Raw genomic sequence first — 27,718 nt, forward strand, 5'->3', positions numbered from 1 at the left:
GTAGACATTAGTTGATAACATCTTCTGTCTGGAGCCCACCATCATGTATTCATAAACACGTAATATATTTCATATTTCGCCCATTGGCGCTAGAGGCATACCTTGATTGTATCTGATGTTTATTGCAGAACTAGTGGCTTATCTGACACTGTGTCTGCAGGTAGAGACATGTGTGTTTGTGGAAGTGGTATATATGCAGGTTTTAGTGTGTTTCAGAAGCTGTATAGTCCATGGTAAATGTATACATGGCTGATGGGGGCTGGTATCACAGGCATCGGTGTCTGGAACGGATTTGGTAAATGTATCATAACACAATTTGTGAGGATGGGCTCCATTTGGGAAACCATGAAATTTAACCGAGTCTTAAGGTCGTATTGTCTTGCGTGCAATAACAATGTACAGGTATGTCTGACTGACTGACTGACTGATTGAGTTTTTAGCAATATTCCAGCAACATCACGGCAGGGGACACCAGAAATGGGCTTCACACATTGTACCCATGTGGGGATTCGAACACGGGTCTTCGGCTCGACAAGCCAACGCTTTAACCATTAGGCTACCCCACCGCCCCCTGTACAGGTATGTATGCTGGAGGGGAAAGAATGACTGTGTGTTTCCATCGTCATCATCATCATCAGTCTTTCACATCAAGGCAAATACAATTTGATTCATGTTTTACCAACTTGCTTAATTTGATTAAACTTTGCATATTTCATGAAAATATATGACAAAACCTTGAAACATAAGTTGTTTATAAAATGTTTGAAAACATTGCATATTTGAAAATAAATTCAAAAGTATGAAGTTTGAAAAACAAATTCATTTGAATAAAATATGCATAATTGAAAAATTCTTGGAAAAGTATATTTGTTTTTACAATGCTTTATTTGTTTTTAAAGAATACAGATTTTAACATTTTCTTTTTTCTTTTTCTGTCTTGTTTCAAACCCCAAAACTACAGGAAAAAACATTTCTGACTCACCTAAAAATCCTTCAGCAAGAAGATTTCTTTCATCTTAAATTCCCAGAGAAAACAGGACATAAATCGAATACACAAAGCACAGTCAAATATTTGACGTATTTTTCCCAGTTTGATACTGGTTAATCAGCTCTGAAACTGATGCTGGCTGCTTCCTTGAGTTGAGCACATAGAAAATGACAGTGTTAAAAGTAAGCATGCAAATAATATCAAATATCCCCACGTAAACTTTGTCTATTTAACATGCAGCTGGAACGAGACACCGTGGCTGGTGGCCATCTTTGATGTATACAGCCAATATTACCTAAACAGGTAATTGCGGATTAGCATTTAAACAGCATGACGACAATAATTGTGCACACAACACAGAACCTGCAAGACTATACGACTTGCACATTTCACGAAATGTGAATGGTTTCGAAAGCTACCGCTGTTTATTTAAGCTCCATGAAAGATTAATGGGGATCGGACATATTTGGATATCACTTACGAAACCCGACACCATGAACATACCAATTTTCCCATATTTACATTTACTCAACAAACATGACCTAAGACCATATTTGATAATGGCTTAAAAGACATATGACAAGAAAAAAATCAATCTTAGGTAATTGGACACCTGGGAGATTCCAAGCCATGTCAGAGATGAATTCTATGCAAATAATTCTGGATTTAAGCAGGGTATGATACTTGCTCGGTTTCAACAAAAATATTGTTTTTCTTTCTTTTCAACAACAGCGGGTCATCGTGGCTTGTTTGGTCAGGTAGGGCATATCTAAGATAACATTTACTTTCACAACAGAATTGCATTACTTTCCGTATGTTTTAACTTATTTTCCCATTACGACCAGTCCCTAGTACAGCACAGAGGTTTTGTTGGTAAATTTTCATGTCAATTATTGGATTTAAGGTGTTGAATTTCTCAGCAGTAAAGAATGCTCAGTAAAATTTCAGTGTTTGTATCACTGTGGCAGTTTACAGGTTTCAAATTTAGTTTCTGAGGAAATTTTTTGTTAGGAATACAGTCTGAAAACTCTCAGACTGATAACTTTTATCTTTGATTGGTAGACTAGCACTTAGTCTCTGAATATATATAATTTCGACAGAAACAAATAATTCCTATTAAATCAAAAAGGAGCCCCAGTGAGATGGGAGAAATCTAGACTTGCTTCATTTAGGGCTTAGCATTGCAGAAAGGGCTAGACAGAAATGAAAATAATGTGGTTCAGGGATTGAGAGACAGAATACAAGTTTGTCAACTTCTATCACCAGCAAAAATGCAAAATTATCTGCACTGGTCTTGAATGCGTTTCTTACCGATAGCTGTATTCAGCAATATTCTAGACATATCAAGTCTGTATTTAAACAGTCTGGACCAGACAAACCTGTGATTGATATGATGAGCAACCACAAACCTGTAATTGATATGATGAGCAACCACTGCGGGTCCACATTTAGAGGGTTACAGATAGTGTTGGGAATTGGTTAAAATCTCATAATTGATGATTGGTTCAATACAACCGATCAATCATCGAAGATAATTGGTTAGCTTCATTTATAAAATTTTCCTGGTTATTATGTTAATGCACCAAAAATAAAGAAAAAACAGGTAGTTCTTTCGGGTTTATTTTTTTCAAATTGCACAAAATAGCATTTGCAATTTTTAGAACCTCAAATGATGACTGGTATGTTAGGAACATACATTTCCTGGAGTCTATAAGATAATTTCAATCATGACTTGGTATGAGCTTGTAGTGCTTATGAAATGTTACAGACAAAACCAACTTGGTGAAAAATATTGTTAACGCAAACAAGTATTCCACAACTTCCAAAAATTGTTTGTGTTCGATTATGAGAAAACATGACTGATTGCGTGGTCGTTTAGTCATTGCGACCAATCATCGATTATTTCAATTAATCGGACCACCACTAGTTACAGCATATCAGGTTACATAGTCTGCATGGTCCTTCTCTCCATGGTCCACATTAAAGGGGTTAAAGTGTTTTAACATTCTTGACCTCATAACAGCGTACAACAGCAAACCCAACCGCCAACTTCCCCACACCCATGCTCCTACTCCCCTGTTAGCTTTAACAGCTAAATAATTACATTTTATACAGTTGCAGCAAGTAGCTCAGGTGTAATCCTGTCGAAACCTCAGGTGTTGCTCGGAGATCCCCCTTCCCTTGAAGCAACCAGGGGCTTTAAAACACATTATGCATTGTGTTTGCAAATACCTGGAGTTTGTACTACTGAGAGTCTATCAGTTACCTGTCCAGGGCGTGCTGATGGCAACCATAGGCTTGACACCTTCACTGTCAGCCCTCTGACAAAGGGACTTAAAATTGATGAAATCCTGCTTAGAATCTGTATCCAGTTACAAAGTTGTTGTTAGAGCTACTTGGAAGAGTCTCAGGTCAAAGCAACCATGTGTAGTTTTTGTATTGAAGGATACAATTTCATACATCTGTATGGCTGTCAAAACAAAATTAAGAAATTGCTCATGTTTGACTTCAAATCTGTATAAGTTTTTTGTTGACAATTTGGACAAGTTTGGTGACATGTTTTAACATGAAAAGAACCTAAAAGATAACCAATATCTGTTTTGGGTAGAACATCCATGATCAAATGTTGTGTTTTATCAAGACAAAAAGATGTGCCCAATATTTTCTCCATCAAAGTAATTCTTATATATTCTAATTAAAGGTTTTTTAACATGGTCAGTCTCATAAACCAAGTAGTAAAAATTTATGGCCTTGTATATACTCACATTAATTTATTAAACTTCGTAATTACTGACATACTAGTATTACCTGGATAATGTTTTCTCCTTCACTCTGATTTTGTGGAGGCAGCTCATAAAGACAATGTACATATATATAAGGGAGTTATACAGATCTTAAACGTTAAGTCTTTGTATATTCATTCTATAAGGTAGACAAGGCCCGAGGCAAGAAAACGTAAAACATCTTTTAAAAATACAGCACATGAGATCCAACTTCTAAACACGAACACCTTTGCTCGCCATTACACCGAGACGTCACTGACAGAACGTGGAGTAAACCTTGCTAGCAGACAAACACAGTTGGATAGAGGAGACAAGATAGCAGTGACCTGAAGGTTGACCTGAATACAAAATATCTAACTGATCCTGGTCCTATGTCACTCTACCAGATACGACTATACGATTGCAAGCGTTTTATACAGTCTCATTTGAGCGTGATACTGCTCAAATTGTCCCTTCTACCACACAAGAAAATATTCTTTACCTCTAAGGTATTGTTTATTACAACGGAGAGGTGTTGGTAAATGTTTTGTTGTAACAGAATACTATTACCAGGTGGAATTTATGTCCCTGATGTTGTGAATATCTTTAAATCAATGACCATCGGATACGGATCATTTCAACGTTTGAAACTCGTCTGAAATTGAGAACTCATGCGTTTAAAGATTTGTAAATGATTAAGATATCAGAATTTTCCATCATGTAGATAGGATTGAAGCCATGATGTAACAAGAACTGGAGAGGATTGGTCATAAGGTTACAAGGTTACAAGGTTCCTGTTACAAGTCCATTGAGAATTCTCAAGTTTTTGTGTGTAAATCGTATCTCTAACACCTCAAATTTGGGTTTATTCATATCCAGCTCCTTCTAGACATGAATGGGATTGTGATAACCATCACATATTGACTCAATGAATTCATTCAGCTAAACATATCGCAAATGCGTGAGTAAATTTTGGCGTGTACACCTGCTCCACTGACGGTATTTCATACAATTAACGCCTCAGTTGAAGTTGCTTGTAACACCTCATTCATTTAATACAGGTTTAAACCGCCTCATTCAGCTAAAAGCCACCCTATCTGGAAAATATTTACCTTTTTGTTATCGACTAACTGATATAATCACATTATTAAAGTTGCTACTTTGTATGAATGCCTGAGGGGACTCTAAACACCAGAAAAGTCTAATTGGCTAATTGAAGCCTGTCAGCCAAATGTTTTGCCGATTACACGAAGCCTAAGGGTTTGTATGGAGTCAACTGTGACACAAATTCTCACATAAGTTAGACATATATAATACTTTCAACAATCAGCGATAATTCACATCCGTGCTTGTAAATATTGAAAAATCCAAAAGTAGAAATAGGTTGGTTTCAGGAAAGTAATCTCTTTAGGCAACGGACACGGTTTGCTCTCACTGCCCATTGTCCATTCTATTGACCCTGTCGGTTAACAGTATCAAGCTTTACAATTCTCACAACCTCTCCACCACAAAAACTAATCGGCCTCTACAGTAAGACATTGCTTTGTGAGGAGGCTTTGAGTTTGACACTTGGAAGAGGGTACGCCAGCTGAATACTAAACCAGCACCACCTGGTGAAGGTAAAGGACCAACGAAGGTGTGAGAAACGTTGGTCGTGTTGAAAGGATTTGAAAGACTGTGGAAAGCTTGGAAGGCTAACAAGTGGTCAATATTCAAACTGTAAGACAGAACTGTTCCTCTTAGTGCTCTGAGTTGATACTAAGCTCCACTTGGCTGACGTATCAAGTGGTTACGTAATAAAGGAGGTAATTAAAGATGGGAAAACGACCTTGTTCGGTATGAGTCCAAAATTCACTCTTACTGAACACAGCGTACTACTGTAAACATATGGGAATAACTATTGAGCTGATTCATGGAAATTTTCAAGACTTTTCACATGTTTGCAAAATGTGATAAAAATATTGTCATTCACTCAAATAGGGTACGAAAACAAACAGAATCCACTTACGATGTATATTTGTGGTAGATATACATATATACATAAGAATATGAGTGTGTGCTAAACATTTCATGAATGCTTGTCATTGGGTGGGAGGATTTCTTACAACACTTGGTTTGTTCATAAACATATTGTGTTTGAGTAGAACATATTTGTGAAGCATTTTTCAATCTGGTCTAGTTGCGTGAGAGACATATCAAAATAATGCCTTGCTTTGTTCACAAGACGTTTCTGTACGAGTGAAACAAGGCTATATTTGTCATGTGTGCCTTTATATTCCCATAATGCATTATTCTGGAAAAAGGTATATTTAATATTAATGATGTGATATAAAGCTCAACATTGTGGTATGAATTCAATATTTGCCAACCATTTTACAGAATGCCTTAAAAAAATATTTCCATCAAAATTATGAATAAAACAACAAAACTTTCAGTTGAGAACATTATGTAATTTCATTGTTTTCATCCTCAGATTCCTGAGTAATAGATTTCAGTGTTTATAACCTAGTGTTTTAAAGCTTTATTACTTCACAGTTTGGACAATGAAACAAACATCAAATATATAGCAATCATGATGCAAAACTGGGTCTATTATTTCTTGACAAATGCATGTATGATAGTTATGTGATTTCGGTTTAATTATTGTGAGATCCATGCACACAATATGTATCAATCGCTGTTATATTTCCTTCCATCATAAGCAAACAATGCCTATATACTCTGAAATTTTCAATTTTGTATTTGTAATTTTTCTCCCCTTAAGATTTGATGTATTGAATACACACACAATGTTGAGCTCTATGGTAGAAGTGCGTGTACTCACAGTCTGAGCAGGTTGGGCATGTTTGCAAACAGGTTATCCGGGGTAGACACAAGCAGGTTCCGGTCGAGGCGCCTGAAACACAGAACCACACAAAAATGATACACATACACCACAAATAATTGTCAAATATTGCAGTGACAATAGCAATACTTTCAAGCTCAGTCAAAGCATTAACAATAATATGACACAGTCCTTTCTGAAAACCTGCACAGTCTCCCTGGAGATCTGTAAGTCTGGAAGATTCTGTTCGGTGAGGTGAGGTGAAATTGGGTTTAACGTCAGCGCTGGAGAATATTTCGCTTGAAAATATATGTGTATGTGCCGGCTGCGTGTACTAGCCCAGACTGAAGCTGGTTTTATAGTGCCAGCCCACTGAGATACCATGCTGCAGTGAAGCATGAATACCCCACTCAGACACATTATACTGACTCAGTCCTTGTTGTACCCATTAATGCCGAGCGCCAGGCAGGGACCAACAAGTACCATATTTTAATGTCTTTTGGTATGACGTGATCGGGGATCGAACCCGTGCCCTGAAAACCCTGCATAGTCCCCTTGGAGATTCTTCTTTAAGTGGCATTTTAAAAGTTGGGAAGTACGATATAGACAACCTTTATGGATAACAATTTCTTTTATTTCTAGAGAGCCACAGGTTTCATACAGATTCTTGTGCCGTTGTCAAGTATCCTGCTTGACAACAACATCCCTGGACATCCATGTGTCTTGAAGATGTGTTCGGAACATAAACTGATATAAATTGTAATTGTGTGCAAATGTTGTCTAACACTGCATTCACCAACATTCCAGGTACCTGCATAATCGAACATGTGATATAATAGAGGACTTGTAATTTGCTTCCATAGAATTTGGGCAACCAAGTATCTGACGAGATTAAAATATCGAGCAATTCGGACGAAATGTGAGAAAACACAAGTGTATGGATTATCGAGGTTCGACTGTATATGGCGGTAGCCTGTTAACAATTGAGTTTGGACCAGACGAACTAGTGAGCAATGTTCTATGCCACTGGGGAACATTGACATGCAATCAACCATGTCACCTGATTTCTCTCTTAAACACCCCCCCTAACCCCAATCCTCATCTTCTACAACCAGCATAGTATGGTATGTAACAAACATTATTCTTTAACAGTGATTCGTAAATACAGACGACTGATATTAATGGATGATCAGTGTGTCTGGTTAAACAGGGTGAGGCTGTACTATACCATCTCGTATGTATACCCAATCCCCAAAATTTGAATATTTGTTCCATTGGTTAGATATCTCTAAGGAAATAGAGATTTAGGTCATTCTGATGCAGAAATAACTAACTTATGTGCACACTGTTCCCAGTGTAAACTTGTAGATGAATATAGCAGAAGCTAAAGATGTTTTACTTGTAGAGCAGGTCAGCTTACTTTACCTGATTTTCAGGTATCCATTCATATATTTGCTATCACTTTTTGCCTTTTAGGCCCAATGGATACTTTAGTCAGTTAATCATGATGACTGACTGACTGACTGAGTTTGGTTTTACACCGCTTTAAGCAATATTCCAGCAACATCACGGCGGGGGACACCAGAAATGGGCACACATTGTACCCATGTGGGGATTCGAACCCGGGTCTTTGGCGTGAAGAGACAACGCTTTAACCACTAGGCTACCCCACCGCCCCTGATCATGATGAGGGGCGATAGGGTAGCCTAGTTGTTAAAGCTTTCGTTCATCACGCCGAAGACCCGGGTTTGATTCTCCACATGGTACAATGTGTGAAACCCAATTCTGGTGTCCCCTGCTGTGATTTTGCTGGAATATTGCTAAAAGCGGCGTAAAAACTAAACTCACTCACTCAGTAGTTAATATCCAGATCAATTATCTGATAAAACAGATTCTAGTGAGTGTAAGATGCAAAAAGCGGCATAAAAGTAAACTCTTTCACTCACTAATCAAGACATTATTCACTGGGACTGATGGTATATATTAACAGAGACAAGCCTCATGTAAAAGGAACGTATGTACAAGGAACGCATGTACGAGTAACGTATGTAAAAGCAAGGTATATACGAGGAAGGCATGTTTGAGGAACCCACGTGAAGCTCTGTATATTATTGTAACAGTCAGGAATCAAAGCTTCATAAATATTTTGGGACATCCATCTTCTACACAGAACATTTAAGTCTGTCGTGATGAACTTTTGGCCAGCTTTGAAGTTGTCTTACACAAGTGAAGCTGAGTGGGGGGTAATAACTCTGTTTAGGGATGGAGCCGCGATAACAACACCCTGATGTCAAGTTCATAGTTTCCAGGACGAAAAGAAGGTTGATGATGCAAGAAAAACCACAAAAGAGTTCTTTACGTACATGTCATTAGGAGACTGGGAAAACTGAATATAAACTGTACGATGAATGTTTAGTCTGTTGAAGATTTCTATTGTTAGAATCAAAACATGCCCGATGATTTCTAAACACGCTGAGAAAGGGCACATAATTCTTTCAATCTCATTTGTTTTCGGAGCAGTTAGGAAGTTGAAAAGCTGAACGCATTGTGAAAAAATATTTTATCCTTGTGTTTGTAACATAAAAAATGTACGATAAACCTGATTTCATAATCTGTAGAAAAAAAACAACAAAACCCTTTCCATAATCAAAGAAATCTGTTCTAAAAGCACAATCGTTGGAAGATTCTAACTTAAAATGTACTAAATTGTATATTTTGAAAAAAGCAGTAAAGAAGTTATGATTTTTCAGCTAACATTATTTATTTTCTCCCTCTGAAATATCCGAATGTGAACGTAATACAGCTGAAGCAACAGAAAATTAATATCAATAATAAGAATTGGATACGAGAACAAAAGACAGGAACTGGGCATATAAATCTATGACGGTAATAAAATCCATCATCTCAGCAATGAAACCAAAGCATGTAAACTGATTAAAATCTGTTTATGACCAAAGTGGTATTAGCATGTCTTTCATCTTGCTAAATCAAGCAACTGCATTTAAAACAGCAGTAATGGCTTGTCTACTGTTTTCATAATCCTGAAACAGCAAAAAAATAATTTATTTCATTGGGCCATCGAGATCAGCAGCCATGTAATCAAGACATTCTTAGACCACAATAAATTACAAAAAACATCTGCAATATGCTGGGAAACAACTTTGGAAGATAATGATATACACCATGTGATATTTATCTTATTATCTAATTGTATTCATGACACTGACAATGAACAAGGTGCTAAATTGTGTAATGTTAATTGCTGTTTGTTTGAGAACTTACACTTGATATAACTTGCTTGAAACACCTGTGTTTATGTTTGTTTGTTGTTTAGCACTGCACAGGGTTTTTGGTATGTGGCCATCACCTGTAAATTATCAAGTCTGGACCAGACAATATAGGATAAGTCTCTGAAAACATGTAATTTTGATAGAAACAAATAGTTCCATTTATATTGTAAAGGAGCCCCAGTGTGATGGGAGATTCAGAACCTGGGGAAATCTAGACTTAGCCTACTAGTCCTTAAAGAGTTTGCTTGTCATATCAAAGACCGGGTTTGAATGAATCCTACCATTGGTACAATGTGAAGCCCATTTCTTGTGACCTTGAAAAGATATTGCTGGAAAATTGCTAAAAGTGTCCTTCGACCTTACTCACTTGAAGATATTATTTCCAAACTTAAAATAAAAGAGAATTACACATAACAAGGATATGAAACCTCATGAGAAACTGGCATCATCATCATCATCATCATCACCATCATCGCAAATGGCTTGGACAAAGGGTAACAGAAATAGTCACAATATTCTTGAACCTGCATTCTGGCTTATGAATGCCCTAGACTTATGCTTAGTCTCTGAATATTTCTAATTTTGATATAAAACGAACAATTTATTTTAAATTGAAAAGGAGCCTCAGCGAGAAGGGAGATTCAGAAAGTGAGGAAATCTAGACTTGCTTCATTTAGGCTTTAGCAATACAGAAAGGACTGAGCACAAGGGGAAATAATGTGGTTCAGTGACTGAGACAGCCTAATGAAAGCCCCTATTATATAAGCTCTAGGCTCTATAAGAACTGTTCTGCAGTAAAGCGAATTCACAGCTATGTATCAGCAGTGGGTCTAAATAATTTCCACCAATCGTTTCAGTAAGACTTTGTTATATATGAGCATGCACATCGAGAAACTTCATGGAAAAAGTCAAGAATGTTTCTGAAACACATTGTCCAACTTATTACTTCTGAGATCTCGTCAATGAGAATGATGACGTTGAAGTGATAGAATCCATTACAATGACCAGTGCTCCTTGAACTGTAAAGGAATGTAAGGAAACCAAGAGAAATGCAACAACCTAACGTTTGACTGAGCGACGACATTTTGACACAAGATTGTTCCACTCAGCAGTTTGTTCCCTCGACGCTTCATTGACAGCAAAGAACAGGTCATCGATCTAGTTAATCTGAAATCTATCAACACTAAGAGACGGCTGAAGTGACTCGCATATCGACAACAAATACTGTGATTTCATTACCTCGGCGGAAAACCACCGCAATCCCCCGCATCTATGCAAGCTCTGACAAAGGGCATAATATCGCTGAACGAGTCGTTGCCTTTCAGCAGGCATATCTCGCCAAAATGGCGGCTTCTTGTTAATAACTTGAACCAAAATTATTTATTACATGATAATTACAAAAGCAGTTGTCGGTGAGTTCAGTTATTGAATATAACGACGGAAATAATGCGTTAATAGTCTGAATTCCCAGACAGCCCGATTGTGGGATCGAATATTATTTATTTAACGCTGTAGATTATATCCGTCGAGGGATTCATTGATGACGAAGGGTTTCATATCAAATTAACCAATAATATATTTGTGGCACCGTACCTTTATACCAAGTTACTAGAGTCGACGAAGAATCTAAAATTCGTCTTCCAATATATTTCAAAACATTAGCCTAGTTTACAATGAACTTGGTCTGCAACGATCCGCACAACCGCCACGTAAAATCCAGGTTTGAATCTGTCTTCTGGAATACACCTTGTCGTAAGAGGCGACTAACGAGATCGGTTTGAGCTTGGTGACTGACACATGTCAGGGGGGCGGATACAGCTTTTTGAGAAAGGGGTGCACACTATTGAGAAAAGGGAGGGTGCAACTTCATTTTCACCCGAGTTTCAAGGGTCATTTAATAAATTTTAGGATGGGGGTGCGCACCCTCTGATCCGCCTATGCATGTCATCGTATCCAAATTGTGTAAATCGACAGACGCGTAGCAAGCCAATTTTTTCGTGTAAGCCCGATAGGTTGCAAAACTTTATATTTAGATAGCACTAAGTGCTTGCCAAACTGTGTTAGCAACAATCATGTGTAAGACCGGGCTTTTTTTACAATGGTATCTACGCCCCTGATCGATGCTCATGATGTTGATCACTGGATTGTCTGGTCCACATTATTTACAGACCGCCATCATACGGCTGGAATATTGCTAACTGTGGCGTTAAACAGGAAATAATCAACCATATGACAATTACTGTAACCGAAGCCTGCCACGAGAACATATAACATAATTAATATAACATCCATTACTGTTTCGTGACAAAACAGCCGCCACAAAACAATTACTTAAGTAAACCCATCACAGGTCTGTATTTCCATTTCAAGGTTCACTGGCTGAACGCGAAGTTTCTAAAGCACATTAAGATACAATTGTCGTCTGCTTTACCTTGACGTTTCCAGGCACTAGCTCTAACTCCAACCTTTAACAGATCCTATTTGGCTTACGTCCCCATCCTGATTATGTCTGCTAAACCATACTGGATAAAATGTAAAACGTGCCACAAGACCATAATCTTGTTTCAAGGAATGTTCGCCAAAAGATGCATCAGCGTATCGGTGACCAGTTATGAAGTTGAAGGTCACTCCTCGAAAGGCAAGGATCGAGTGTCTACGAAACTGTAGATATGTAACTGCGACTGTCGTATGTTGTATAGGGAAGTTAGATCGTCTTAGTGCTAAGATCGCTTAGCGCCATTCCAGGTACACAGTTCATTTTCACCCATTTTCATGAGAGTTTCAATGGTCATTTAATAAACTTTCAGGAACCCTGCACTCCACACTGGTTCCACCTATACATTCTTATACATATCGACGCTGACTCCCTTGAAAACCCTTAATTCATAAACCACCATTTCCGAACATTCCAAAGTCTTTTTGCGAAAATGTACTTGTCAAACGTTTGAACACGTAAAGCTGTAACTACAATAAAAAAACAAAAAACTGACCCAGAATGAAAAAATGACTTGTAATTGAATGTAAGTGCCTTCAGTCCCTGCAGCCCCAGCCTAACAATCCTGGGACCCGATCCACAAAGCGTTCGTAACGCTACTATATGGCATTCGTAGGTCTAAGGTAAACTGTAGAGTTACGACAGGTCGTAACGTTACGAACACTTTGTCGATCGGGACCCAGATAACTGTTCCTGGAAACGATCTTAGAGGTACGACGGCTCTAATATCGTTGTGGAATACTTTGCCTGGTTCGAGGCTTTACTGAAAATGTTCATCGATGTTTTGTAATTCTATCCTCACACTAGGCAAGTATAGATAGTAAGGATGCCAGTCGTAATCGTGATAGCTTGTTCCTATCATTTATATAATCTGGCAATCTTGATTTAAAGTAATAATAGTTACTTTAAACATATTTTATTCGAAAATGAAATGGATTGGGCACAAGTTATCCAACTTAGGAACGCCCTTTCCCAGAAGTTACATATGTCATATTTACAATATAAAAAACATTGACAACAGGGATTTGTGGACGGAATTTACAAGGTATTTAAAGAGGATGTGTATAGTATATACAAGAATAAACCTACAAAATCTTTCAGTGAGCTTAATATATCTATGTACATGTTCAAATAATAATTCATTTTCATATAGTGATAGTGTAACATGACCAAATAACAATAAATCTAGATTAATGGGTATCCGATGTTTAACGACAGTATTTACATTTGCAAACAAATCTTTACGCTGCGTTGTGTACAAAGAACATTAATAACAGTAATAATAGTTTCCTTTGAGGCTTTCGCAAGTCTATCCGACTCTCTGTTTACCGTTCAATATACACCCATCCCTTCAACTGCATTTTGTTCGAACGTTGCATGTTTCATTTGCGAGGTTAAAACAAATAATTAGTTGACAAGACGACAGTATTTCCAATTTAACGTTTCACGTTAAGTAATGACGCGTCCTTTATCAACCTGTCACGCCTCCCCTCTGACACAGCTAGAGTGTTAACAGTTTCCCCAGACGGGGAAGTCCCAAACTACCTCAGTCAACCTCGTTGTTTAAATAAGCTTGCAAATAGTGCAAGTCAGGTTCCATTGAACAGGTGAACAAATACGCACGATACTTATCCACGTTCCCGGCAAAACTACGTCACGCTGACGCCCTGGACATGCATATCGTAACAGGAGCTGTCATTAATAACGACTTTGTGTCTGCTCTGATTTTCTTCTCCATTCAAACTCGGGCAACCCTAAGAACAGATTGCGTCCACAAGCCATAGATCGCAAGTTTTAAAGGGTAATTTCGATACGGATGAACGAGTAGATATAAAATTCATGGCCGCTCCGTTACTGCATATGTCAAAATCAATTTGTGGATATCTCGCGATAGTTTGCGAGAACGAGTTGTCGACATAGTGTTGAAGTGGTGGGTGGATCACAGCGTCAAGCGTTCATGTTGTTGACATGTGGACCCAGAGACATGCGTTGGTAGCGGTTTGCAGATATTGTAGCCAAATACTTGAAATGCCGGGGATTAGAGTCCTGGCGAGACAACTATAAAATGTAAAGAGATAGCACATCTTAAACCTTTGATTAATTTCCTTTGAATCGAGACGACTGCAAGTGGAAATTGAAATATAAGTGTGAAGTTTAATTTTCGGACTTAGTTACACGTCAAAGCTCATTAAGGCCTCACTGATACGCCGACAGCCACCATGTGAACATAATAAATGTGTATGTGCTGGCTCGTGGTCACAAATCAGGTGAAGTTAAACAACGCTTGTGGCGGAGTGTAGATGCATTGTTGGCACTTTCGGCGGCTGGACTCCAGTGCTGTGTTTCCTGTGTGTCTCGGGCTTGTAGAACACGAGATGTCTCCTTGGGCAACAAACTTTCTTCGACATATGCCATTCAGCAGTTGGTGGGTACCAGGTAGGATAAGATGGCAATGCCTCTGAGAGGTCGTATACACCTAGGGAGATGAGAATGGGTGCGCACTGATGCATCAACCGAGGTAATAATGTAGCGCTTTGAGCATCCTTTAGGGTGGGGATTTGGAGATTTATATTTATAAACTTCTAAAGAAGAACGTCAGTGCTAGAGAATTTCCAGGATCGGAAGCGTAGCCTCATGGTTAAAGCGTCCGTTCGTCACGCTGAAGACCCGGGTTCCATTCCCCACATGGGTACAATGTGTGAACCCATTTCTGGTATCCCGAGCCGTGCGCACCCCCCCCTTTTGTCCTGAAAGTTTATTAAATGACCATTGAAACTCGGGTGAAAATTAAGTGTGGACCCTCCCTTTTCTCAATAGTGTGAACAATTGGTTGCTGCACAACATACTTCGGCTACAATATGGAACAAGATTTTATGGATAACAACTTCTTTATTTCGTGAGTGCGACGTTTCGATACAGATTCTTGTACCGTTGTCAAGCAAGAGTGATGACAACGGTACAAGAATCTGTATCGAAACGTCGCACTCACGAAATAAAGAAGTTGTTATCCATAAAAACTTGTTCCATATTGTACGTCTCAACTTCTAAAATGCCACTCAAACAAGATACTTCGGCTATTTTCATATACACACATGGCATTGGAATTCTAATGCAGAAACTGTCACTATTGCTATGCATCATACAAAAGAGGCAAATCATAGCTGGCAATAATAATAATCATTGCGATAGCCCCGGATGTGGATTGTTATGGTCGCACTTTGAAGAGGGCATCACAAGGCGTCAAAGTACAACCATTTCATGTCTAATGGCGTTAATGACAGGCACTAGGCGAGTACAATCGCCATCAGCAGGCGGCAGGTTCACAGACACATCATATTACATAAACGTATAAATGCCCCTTGATGTACAGTTGAATATGTAGATGTGCCAACTAGATGCAAGGGTCACAGAGGTTGTGTTCTGTTCGAACAAATTACAATAACGACGCTCCGCACGACCCAAACCACCACGACATGTCAAGCCATGAGGTAATTTCGTAATAATGTCATATAATCTAGAATAATCGCTGATGATTACATTAACAAGGGGTACAAATCAACCTGGCAAGTTTACCAGCCTCAATAGCGATGCTGCCTTAAAACCGCCATCATGGACATACCATTACACTGACTTAGTATGGTTTTACGCCGTTTTTAGCAATATTCCAGCAATATCACAGCGGGGGGACACCAGAAATGGGCTTCACAAATTGTACCCATGTGGGGAATCGAACCCGGGCCTTCGGCGTGACAAGCGAACTCTTTAACCACTTGGCTACCCCACTGCCCCTACCATTACACCATGCGATAAGGATAAGAGAATATATTATTTATCATACCCGTTACTTTCGACTGGCAATCCAATACTGACATACTAGTACTGAAACAGGAAGTTATTTTTGTACTGACTGAGTTTGGTTTTACGTTGCTTTTAGCAATATTCCAGCAACATCACGGCGGGGGACACCAGAAATGGGCTTCACACATTGTACCCATGTGGGGATTCGAACCCGGGTCTTCGGCGTGACGAGCGAACGCTTTAACCACTTGGCTACCCCACCGCCCCAGTCATTTTTGTAATCCGTCTACGGTTGCATTGAAGGTATTGTTATACATACCCTGCCAATACATTCTGTTAATATCAAAGGTAGAAATGAGCGCATGTTATTTAGTGCCGCAGTCAACATTCCAGCTCCATCACGTGGGTCAAGTAATAACAGATAATGGCATACATTCCTCAAAGAGATATAATCTGATATTCAGACAAGATTCAGACCACTTATCATTCAACAGCTTCAACCGAATCTAGTCAAAAAAGTCTGCCCTTGAGAAGTTCGAAACTTATCATCGCTTGAGATGGAAATAAGATATTTCCACATCTCGAAATAAATGTCAAGGAATTCCAGCAAATGTCACCGAATGGGTATCAACAGACAAATTCATTTCAGATATAATCTCGATACTCTGCTCTGTCATCTCGTTCGAATATCCTCGCAACGACATGATGAATGAGGACTGTTATTGAAGACGCTCGCAGAGTGTCGCCAACACGCGTAGTAATACATCTAAATAGCGGATGGATATCGCGGTTACGCCACTTGGTGATTGATGATCGAGCTAGGCAGTGACTGTCTACTAGGAAAACAGACGGCGTAACCATCCAGTCCATCAAGAACTGGGCGCAGTCTATAAAGGAATCATACAGCTTTTGTCCCTCGGCCTGTCAACGTTGTTATTTACCCTATTAAACTGGTGATTTATGTTACTGTGGACTGGGTAGGAATTCCTGGCAAGAAATCTAGCAGTCATCCCAATTTCCTACGGTTTGCTTAATTCTGGCGTCTGAGAGAATAGGCGGTGTAGTATTTCCGTTGTTTTATTGGTTACTCGTTGACTTAAGGCATGCCGTTTCCGGTACTTATACAACCTTACCGCCATCAAATGTTCAACATCGTGTCCTGAACGATTTCAGCCGAATGATCAGATCAGTTCCGAAACACTCGACATACCATGGAACTATTTCGTCAGTTAGGTTTTGTTAATAAATATTAAAGAGTTAAGGGGCACTGGGACCTGTTCTCTCAACGCTAATAATAAGATAAATTATTTAGAAAATCTATGTATGTTATAGATACAGTATGGTGCTAGTTCTAACGAATACTATTCGGTGGTTCTTCAACAATGAGTGAGTATGGTTTACGCCGCTTTCAGCAATATTCCAGCAAAACTGTTCGTGGGTCTTCCACGTGACGAGCGAGCGTTTTAACCACTCTGCTATCCCTGAATAGCATATGAATACAAAAAAGGTTTTCTATTTTTTGTCGTCACCATTTTTAAACATATGATATAAAGATATAGCACTTTCTAAAACATTCATTGGAAAATCTTAACTCTCAGTCCAACGAATACCAGTCGACAGAACCGATATTGTCTGTCACTCCTCGCGCAAACAGACCAATAACAGACACCTGCTCTTTACTCCAAAGGGGAGTCTGTGCAGCTTCAAAGTCTTGACCGGTCACCGATAAGATAAAATACTAACGAGCTACACCGCCTTTCCATGGTTCTAAAGATATTCCTGCATTGCAAACACCATCGGTAGATTCTACAACTTTGTTCCATCGAATAACGAAGTGGTCATCACTTTTCACAACGTGGTTTAACACGTATGCTATCGATAAGTGAGTGAGAGAGATGAGTTTTACGTCACTTTTAGCAATATTCCAGCAATATCATCGCGGGTTAAATGGGCTTCACACATTGTACCCATGTAGGGAATCGAACCTGGTCTTCGGCGTGACGAGCGAACGCTTTAACCACCAGGCTACCCCACCGCCCTCTTTACGACGACATAACGGTGGTCAATCACTTGATTGTCTGGTCTAGACTCGATTAGGTACATGCTGGATCCTCGTATATGGTGCTAAGAACCAGTCAATGAAAAAATATACCTTGATACGAGTTTTCTGAGTTTTTGCGTCACACCTCGTGCGTCAGGCAACAGACCTTTTATCGCAACTGTTTGAGTGTGTGTGACGGTTGCTACCGGTAGAGCAGGGTGTTCTTATCCTTATGTGGCGGTGGGGTAGCCTAGTGGTTAAAGCGTTCGCTCGTCACGCCGAAGGCCCGGGTTCGATTCCCCACATGGGTACAATGTGTGAAGTCCATTTCTGGTGTCCCCTGCCTTGATATTGCTGGAATATTGCTAACAGCGACGTGAAACCCAACTCACTCGCTCACTCACACTTATCCTTATCGTGAACACCTGGTGTCATCACCGTTTTTCAGTTATTCATTCACATACTTATCGTCAATATTTTGTCTCGTACGTTCACTTTCTATAGACAATCAAAACTGATTATTTAGTCTGTCTTGCAATGCAAAAGCCCTAAATGAAGCAAGTTTAGATTTCCTCAGGTTCAGGATTTCCCATCTCGCTGGGGCTCCTTTTCAATTGAAATGGGTTTAATTGTTACAATCAAAATTATACATATTCAGAGACTGAGCGTTAGTCTACTGATTATTCTGTGTAGTTGTAGTAACTTCTAATGTGGGACTGGGTTTCCGTTCAGTTGGCGCACATCCAGATTCAGTGTGTACACACATGTTACTACACCAACGGAAATGTGTAGAAGAAAATGTTCATTCTGACATAGACTGCGAAGCGAAGACACAGGCAACCTAAATATTCTGATCAGTGGCTTAAAAACGAATGTCTTCGCCGCACCATTACTGGCCTAGTTTCGTAATGGCGACCTTGATCGCTGACGTCGAACTCATAAAAGCTCTTTTTAATCCGTTAAAATGGGCACAGACTGAAACAAAAGCTGGGGAACGGAAGGTAATCCTCCAATGTTTCAAGCGACGCGTTACAAGCACCTAATAGCTGTTCCAGTGAAAGATGTTTATCGGGCAACTCGTTAAGATGGCTAATCAGCGAGCTGACAGCACGTGAAGCACGTGCAGTACGTGCATCCATGGCTCGTCTACAAGGATGTATGGGACCAGTTCTTTGATTGCTATCTGCATGTCCATCTAATAACGCTATCTCTGCAATGTCTGGGTCGACTTGTGTTACAGTATCTGTAACTCCGTTGTAAACAACATCTACGCCATCACGGACCTAAGAACGCTGCATCTTCAGTACAGTACAACAACCGGAACCGGATGTACTCAACTTGTATACTCGTAGACACACTGCCAAGACTTAACGCCCGTTAACTGATGAAATGTTAACTTAAAGATTCAATCTTAATAAAATGGTATCTCGTAAAGAAATAGCCTCGCGGGTTTGCGACAAGTTTGATTACACTAATTTTCTGGCCTCTGGCCTCTGGCTTAATGCTGGTACGGGACTACTTGCGTCGAGGGTCAAGTTCATCACCGAAATAGCAACCGAATCTCGCAGTCACACGTCGGAATGCAAAGGGTTAAGTAGCATGGCATCTCATCCCTGCCAGACGCAGTCCCGGTCTGAAGTGGGGAGGGGGAGCGACAGAGGTGAGGGGACAGGGTGCGATTACATCGGATCCGGGGGAGGTTTTCATAACCCCTTGTGGTTGGGAAATCAACATTTGATACAGCCCCATCCCCGACTCCATCATATTCTTCCACACCTCCAGCGCTATCCCCCAATAACCTCTCGGGGTTGAGAATTCAACATTTGATACACCCCCACCCCAAACAGTTGTGTGGCAGCTTGTGTTTGGTAAACAAACATTCACAACTTTCTCTGCGTTAGTTCGTAAGTAAGTGAGTTTTGTTTTCGCGATTAAAATATAAATAATAATACTTTTATATTATAAATTGGTGTATATGTTTCTCATGACTTTATCTTTAACCCAGTCAGTTATTGCAATTTTCTAGTCTTCTCCTTTAAGTTATTTCACGCTTGTTGGCTTTGCAAACGAAAAAAGCCTGACGTCGTACATGTCTTAGAAGCTTATGACGTTGGTAAAAGCCAAACACAGATCTGGCGCTGACAAGCATTGAAACATTATCAGGGCTACCGGGATTCAAACATACGACCATAGGTATATGACCTGCCTATGCCACGTTGTATTAGCCTTAGACGCCAGGGCCACCCTTACCCTCTGGAATGGGTAACATCGGGTTTTCCGAAGTCATCTTTACTTTAGCTATATCGGAACAACCCTGGCCAGTCGTGAGACTTCGCTGATAACTGCCTCGGCGAAAGACAAGTACCGAGTCAAGTACAATGTTATTCTACTTATCGCATCTACCAGCCCATTATTACAACATGATATGACACAATATACCCCTTTCTTATCTTAACATGAATAAGAAAAATGTTAAAAATCTGGAACATTTGCGTGACAGACTAGGAATTTGTTCGTGGAAGTTCTTCACGCGTGGTGTCATCGCGCCACCAAATAGCCTTCCTAACAAAGGCAATTACAAACGTTTCCATGAATCAAGGGCGAATCCCAAGACTCAAATCTCACTCGACAGTGTTTCATGTCCTCTTGTAAATTTCAAGTATTCCCTCAAGAAAAAAATATCGACCGTCTTGCAAATAAGGCATAGCCTTTCTTGATCCATAAGTCAAAATTAACGTTTTTCTTTGAAAGTAAACACATAGGGTCTATACGCACGCCATCGCGACGACAAAGAGGCTACAGAGCATTAGCAGGCAGCCAACTGTCAACCTGTCTATTATGGAGTCTCAAACAGCTCAAACCCCGTTATCCAAAGCCCCAGAGGGTTCAAAAACGATATCTGGTGAACAAAAATTAGAAATTCTCTTTTCAAATCTGACATTGCTAACTAGAAAAGAATAAATATTTTAAGTTCAAATCTGGCCATCGGCTAAAACTTATCCTAATTATATACACTACAGAACGCCTACATTAAATATATTATTATGCCAACAAAGAAATTATATAAAATTACAAATATATTTAGAAAGACATTCCACAGATTTAAAAGGTTGTGGACTAATCGAAGAAAAAACTATGAATACGATGCCATTTAGAAAGGGAGAAAAAAATGACCCTTCAGTTTTATTGCATTCTTTAACAATGCTTTTCTTTCAGTCAAAGATATTCTGAAAATAAACATAAACCATACTTATTCCCATCATTGTAAATACTCTCCATTATTTGCTATCTACAAGTATAAAGGGAAATCTTAAAGTGTATATGCACGCAGCAAACATGCTCACCATAACATTAAATATTACCCTATATCCATACAAAGCAATACCGCAAAAAAATTGGCGATGGCGCCTTTGAGCAAATTCGTAACATCTAACAATGTATAGGAAGATTTGCCAGATCGCTGGACCACTTAAAGGCGGGTTCATCCCCTCGCGCTCATTGTAAGGTTGTAAGGTTGTCAGATCCTTCAGTCTGAAGACGGAGCCTAACAACTCGGCTACCATATGCCTAAAATCACCAGCATACATATTTTATGAGGCTTAAAATCCTATTGGTATTTTTTTATCAAGACCATGGCTTACAGATGGAGAAAGGACGATTTGATAACGACCAACTGTCGCCATTTTTAACATCCGATTGTTGTTCCGACATGCACGTTGACATTAAAGACATCTACTCATGCAATGAAAAGCAATTAAATTTGTCATCTGTTTTTTAAATACAATAATTCAAAATTAAACACAATTCATGCATAAAGTACGATTCTCAAGTATTAAAGTTAGCAGTTTACCAAAGAAAATGCTCAAATTAACTATGAGCTGAGGGAATTCAATTACAAGTTTGCAGTCATCATTCTGAAACCTATACTGCCTTTGATAGTGTTTTGCTTGTAACAAGAAGAAACCGAAGCTGACTTTAAAAGGCAGTTAAATATATCCGTTAAGTCCCCCTAATGTCATCTCACCGTCTTTATTATATCTTTAATAACACCGGCTCTAGATGTGGATTATGATAACACTGTAGCCCATATAAAAACAACCTCTGTCATCCACATAAAAGGTCTGTGATATTCGACTCCATGAGGAGTACACCTTGTCCTCCAATTCTAAAACAAATGACGGACGGCTGACCTACTCAGCAAGTGACGGGAGCTCTAAACATAAGTGACAAGAGAAAGGTATGAGTATATCGATTAGAGGGTCATTAAAGCTAATATGAAAAGCGAGGGTCAGAGGGCACATCCTTGGCTTAATACTCCATGGTGCGCGCTCTTGGCTGCTTCTCGGCTATTGAAGGTTTTGATAGGGATTACCAAGCGCCGAGTTGAGATACTGATGATTGCATTATTGTCATTATGACTTGTGTCTAGGACGTCAGTCACACTGAGGGGATGTGATAGGGGGATTCCAATCCAACGTTAATCGCAACGAGAGACCGGCATCCAGCCTTCTTATTATGGTCAATAGCATGTTGGGGCGATACTCATCGCCTGTAGTGAGATGGGTTTATGGCTTGTTCAATGGCCCTGTGGTTATCTCTTCGAAGGCCGACTGACAACATGAAAAGACTAATTTAAAGTTTTCAATGACTTTTAGGTAGCCAGGTCACTTTATGGAGGAGTCCTGTGATAGAGGTCGGGGAAGTCTTTTCTTTCAGATGCATGCCCGGATGTTGCAGCTGTTGGTGAGACAGTGGTCATCTTGGTGTGTGGCGATGGACGAAACACTATCCATTTTGTATGAGGGAAAGTTTAGGAAAGATTCTGAAAAGGTCATACGTACTGACCATTCTTTTTCAGTCTTTTTTGTAATCCAAAATATTTATATACATGTACGTTAAGTACAGAAATTTTAGAATGGTTCATTTCATCAGAAAATTAATGAAATGTAGCTCGTCGCAAACTCGCGTAGCTATTTCTTTACGAGATACCCTTTTATTAAGATTGAATCTTTAAGTTAACATTTCATCAGTTACATTAATTGTTATGAGGATTTCAAATGGAGGGGGGCGGTGGGGTAGCCTAATGGTTAAAGCGTTGGCTCGTCACGCCGAAGACCCGGGTTCGAATCCCCACATGGGTACAATGTGTGAAGCCCATTTCTGGTGTCCCCCGCCGTGATGTTGCTGGAATATTGCTAAAAGCGGCGTAAAACCAAACTCAGTCAGTCAGTCAGTCAAATGGAGGGCATATCAATAGTGAGTACATCGCCTTCTTGGTCCACTGGGTCGACCGTCTGCCCGGAGCCAGAAACGGAAAGTCGGCGATTCGACCCAGCCGCGTCATCCCGAAAGACGTAAAAATGGTCATTATTACCCTGCCTGGCGTCAGTATTGTGAAGATAAAACAAGGGCTTGTCGGCTCGGGTTCTGTGTACTGCGTCTGAATAGGTATCCATGTATAGTAGCTCAGTGGGGTGGTACTATAAAACTGACATTAGTCTGGACAGGTACGAGCAGTCACGCGTTTAGTCCATTTCACCCCACCTCACCATGGTGAGTCAGTTTTGTGCTATGCTTTTGGTAACACTATCCCAGAAATATCACAGATGGAGAAAGAAAGAATAATCTTCATGCGCAGCGGGGGGCGGTGAGGTAGCCCAATAGTTAAAGCGTTCGCTCGTCACGCCGAAGACCAGGGTTCGATTCTCCATGGGTACAATGTGTGAAGCCCATTTCTGGTGCCCTCCGCCGTAATATTGCTGGACTATTGCTAAAACCCAACTTACTCACTCACTCACCTTTGTAACACTATCCTAGAAATATCACATTTGGAGTAACCAAGACTAATCTTCATGCACAGCACAATGTGTGGATTCGAACCCGGACCCTCGGCAAGACGAACATGTGACTTAAAGCAAGGTTTCTCAACGCCTCTTCACACAAAAGCTTACGATAATGATGCACACAGACAGAATCAGACTGATCGTGCTGTGGCGAATAGTAATACTATAATAGAATAGTAATACTGTTGAATACATCCTACTGTGATATACAAAACAGCATCAAGTAATACCTTCCATCGTGATGGTCACCAGATATACCCCCTGATGTTGTTAACTAAGTGCGAACGTTATCAGCATAGGCCCGTTTAACACGTTCAGTAATATCTTCATCTCCCATCCTCTCACCATCTTGACCACCCTTACGACCACCCTCGTTCCACGTCGGCAAGTATTGTTCTCAACAAGCCCTATGTCTATCACCTATGACTAGGCAGTAATCAACCAGCCACCATTTACTCCAGAGACCCTCCCAGCATGATATCGTCTGCTATCCCAACCCTCACTCTCCTTCCAAACACCTTAAACGGTTCAAAGACGACAGTAACGGCGTTAAACGCCATCAACTGAACCGTCCACAACGTCGGTACACTGAGGTTGTCCGCGCCATTAAAACGTACAGCGTAATTGGCCACATCGGCGACCCTGGGCTGTGGTAACGAAGCATATCACGCTATCACTGCTGTAGGTTTATCACGGCTCCCTGTGACAAGACCAGCGACTCGCCAACCACCAGGGTGGCCACAGCACCAGACGGCAAGCAAATACTCCCGATTTTGCGTATCTGTGTTGATACCTGGTGGTAGACAGTCGCCTTACCAAGAATATAAAAGATTTGATTAAAAGAATTAGCTGTGAAGTCTTTGGTTCTCTACGCTACTTGTCACTGTAGGACGTTTCTTGACGTAGGCTGGGTCATAAGGAACGTCGATGATTGAGAATGTTCTCAGGTGTATTTCGGTCTGATGAGAGGACTCAGTTGGAAAAAGGGGCGAAACTAAGCATCGACACTCAGAGTAAGGTTATAGTGGTGACACCAGGTGTTCACGAAACAGTCTCCTGTCGTACAGGTAGCACAAGTCAAGGTCACAATATGTTTCTTTGCTTTCCAGAGCAAAATGGGATTAAACAGATGACACAAGTTATGCTGGTGTTGAGTGAGTGACTGAGTAAAGGTTTTAAGACGCTTTTAGCAAACATTCCAGCAATATCACGGCAGGGGACACCAGATATTGGCTTCACACATTGTACCCATGTTGTGAAACAGATTCTACCCACGTAGGGAATAGAACCAGGGTCTTCTTGAGTGACAAGCGAACGCTTTAACCACTGGGCTACTCCCCCGCCCCTCTTCAACAATGAACGTAAATTGCCACGAACTGTTTGTGCAGTGGAATGGCCGGGGTCATAGTATCTCTGTATTCATACGAACATATGAAGTTAATGTCCAGCACGGGTATATATTGCTCATATTTTAATATGGTTGATCAGATATGTCATTGTATTGAATTCGTGTATCATATTTTTTAACTGGATTTCGAATCCCACCTTGCACGATTATGTTCCCAGAACCACGTACTCGTCTGTCATACAGACCCTTAAACAAATATACCCAATGCAGCCCATGCAAGTCTCGAATATGTGGCAAGTCTAGATTACCACAGTTTCTGGAAATGAAGAAAGTCTCTTTATTGACACCTGTATATTTCATGACTATTTTTTTCACAGTTTTTTTCTGCAAAATATGTTCATTTCAGAGAATAGATGTTGCTCTAACAATATCCATACTCATGGGATTCATGAAACGTCTACCTGGACCTCACTTCGGTGTTTCCGACATTGGCAGAGACGCCTTGATATAACTTGATGACTTGACAATCTACGTCAAGAAACGTCTTAGCGATTAACAAGACAAGGCCACGCCTAGCTACAAAGAACCTGATGATGAGTTTAATGCATTATGACAAGAAAGTGAAAGGTGTATTGACGCCCTTCTCGACGATAGACATCCCTAATATTCATAAAATCTGTTTTTATCAGGACAGTGGTTCATCTTTCTTTGTCCGCGAGGACCTTGAAGGATATGTTTTGGGTGTATACAAAATACGTGCAGTGTTATCAGGAAACGGAGGTCTTGGGTGTAGACATGTTACTGCCATGACGTTTAAGACTGGACAAGATTCTCACACGAAAGTTCCACCCCTGATAGGACAGTACTGCTGCAGACGGCGAGAAAAGATGGTCTCCAGCATCAGGTACTCTGACCAGCCTTCTGACACTAACGCCAATAAAACATCTCTTCTCTAAACACAGGTGGTCAGCCACTCTCCGACCAGCTGCCCAGAACATGAGAAGAAGCATTGTGTGCATTTAGCTGTGAATGTCAAAATCCGAGTGCCTATTGTAACCCTGAAAGGCTTTCGGACACCTCTGAGGCTCGGTATTGTAACTCTGAGCTTTGGCACGAGCAGATGATAAGGCCTGTATCAACTTTCTGATAGAGGGGATGAACGTCCCACTACGCACTGCACTCTGGAAGGTGTCTCGGGACGCAAGGCGTGTAGGGGCGGACTGATGTATGCTTTAAGATGCAAACCGCTTTAGTCGGAACCTAATAAATCCATACACCTGTTGTTCCGGACAATTAGCGTTTGAGACCCGCGAGATGACTACAGCAGGACTGGGAACGACATTCACGTGTTCAAAGAGATAGGAGCACGGCGACCATCTGGATTCCTAACCTGCAACATCCATTTACGATTGTCGTAATTCTTAGACCGCTCTTTGTGTGGGTGGACTGAACTCATCAAGGGACAGTAAGGTAGCTTCACGATTGAGGTTTTGATTCTTCAACTGTGTGGCGTTCAATGATCTTGAATGATCAAACCAAAAACTACATGCACTGAACTTTTCCTACTCCGGTCCCGGGTTAGAATAGGCCATCGTAAGAGGCGACTAACTGGACTGGTTGGTCAGGCTTGGCAACTTCACTGCGCGCCATCGTTCCCAACGACGTGGGACGTTGCTCACATACAGGGTGCTTATCTAGAATCAAACCCGATTATACGCTGTTGTACCCGAACTCGATTAAACCCAGTTATTGTTGAGTGCGGCGTACATCCATAGACAGACAAGCTAAACATACATTTCCATATATCAAGTCCCTTTAAACAAGAATAGTCAACTCGGTTGACCGGAAGTCGTCGTATGTTCCGCGTCTCGATGCTCATGCCGTCAACCCCTGGATGACTGTCCCGACTCTTCACAGATATGTTAGATTAAATATCGTTGAGTGAGTGATTTTAGTTTTACGCCGCACTCAGCAACATTCGAGCTATGTGGCGTCGGTCTGTAAATAATCGAGTCTGGGCCAGACAATCCAATGATCAACAGCATGAGCATCGATCTACGCTTTGGGAACCGATGACATGTGTCAACCAAGTCACTGAGCCTGACCACCCGATCCCGTTAGTCGCCTTTTACCACAAGCATGGGTTACTGAAGACCAATTCAAACTCTGATCTTCACCGGTTAAATATCGTTGAGTACGACATTGTCAAAAATAAATCAAAATATGTTTTCAAACTAAACCGGAGTCTGACATTACGAAATGGAATCCTTAGCCATAGGTCATTATTACACATACCTTAAGATACTGAACCATCCTTTGGTGAAATATAT

At 40.4% G+C, this 27,718-nt stretch overlaps 1 protein-coding gene across 1 annotated transcript in view; it reads right to left on the reverse strand.

The window, feature by feature from the left end:
- The window catches only part of LOC124272636 (protein slit-like), a 179,828-nt gene that overhangs the window by 124,691 nt on the left and 27,419 nt on the right, over positions 1-27,718 (reverse strand). The window contains 1 exon segment of the mRNA XM_046707833.1: positions 6,575-6,646. Coding sequence (XP_046563789.1) covers positions 6,575-6,646 — 72 coding nt within the window.

The sequence above is a fragment of the Haliotis rubra genome, unplaced genomic scaffold, assembly GCF_003918875.1.
Source record: "Haliotis rubra isolate DU_JTF1 unplaced genomic scaffold, ASM391887v1 Scf171, whole genome shotgun sequence".
Lineage (NCBI taxonomy): Eukaryota > Metazoa > Mollusca > Gastropoda > Lepetellida > Haliotidae > Haliotis > Haliotis rubra.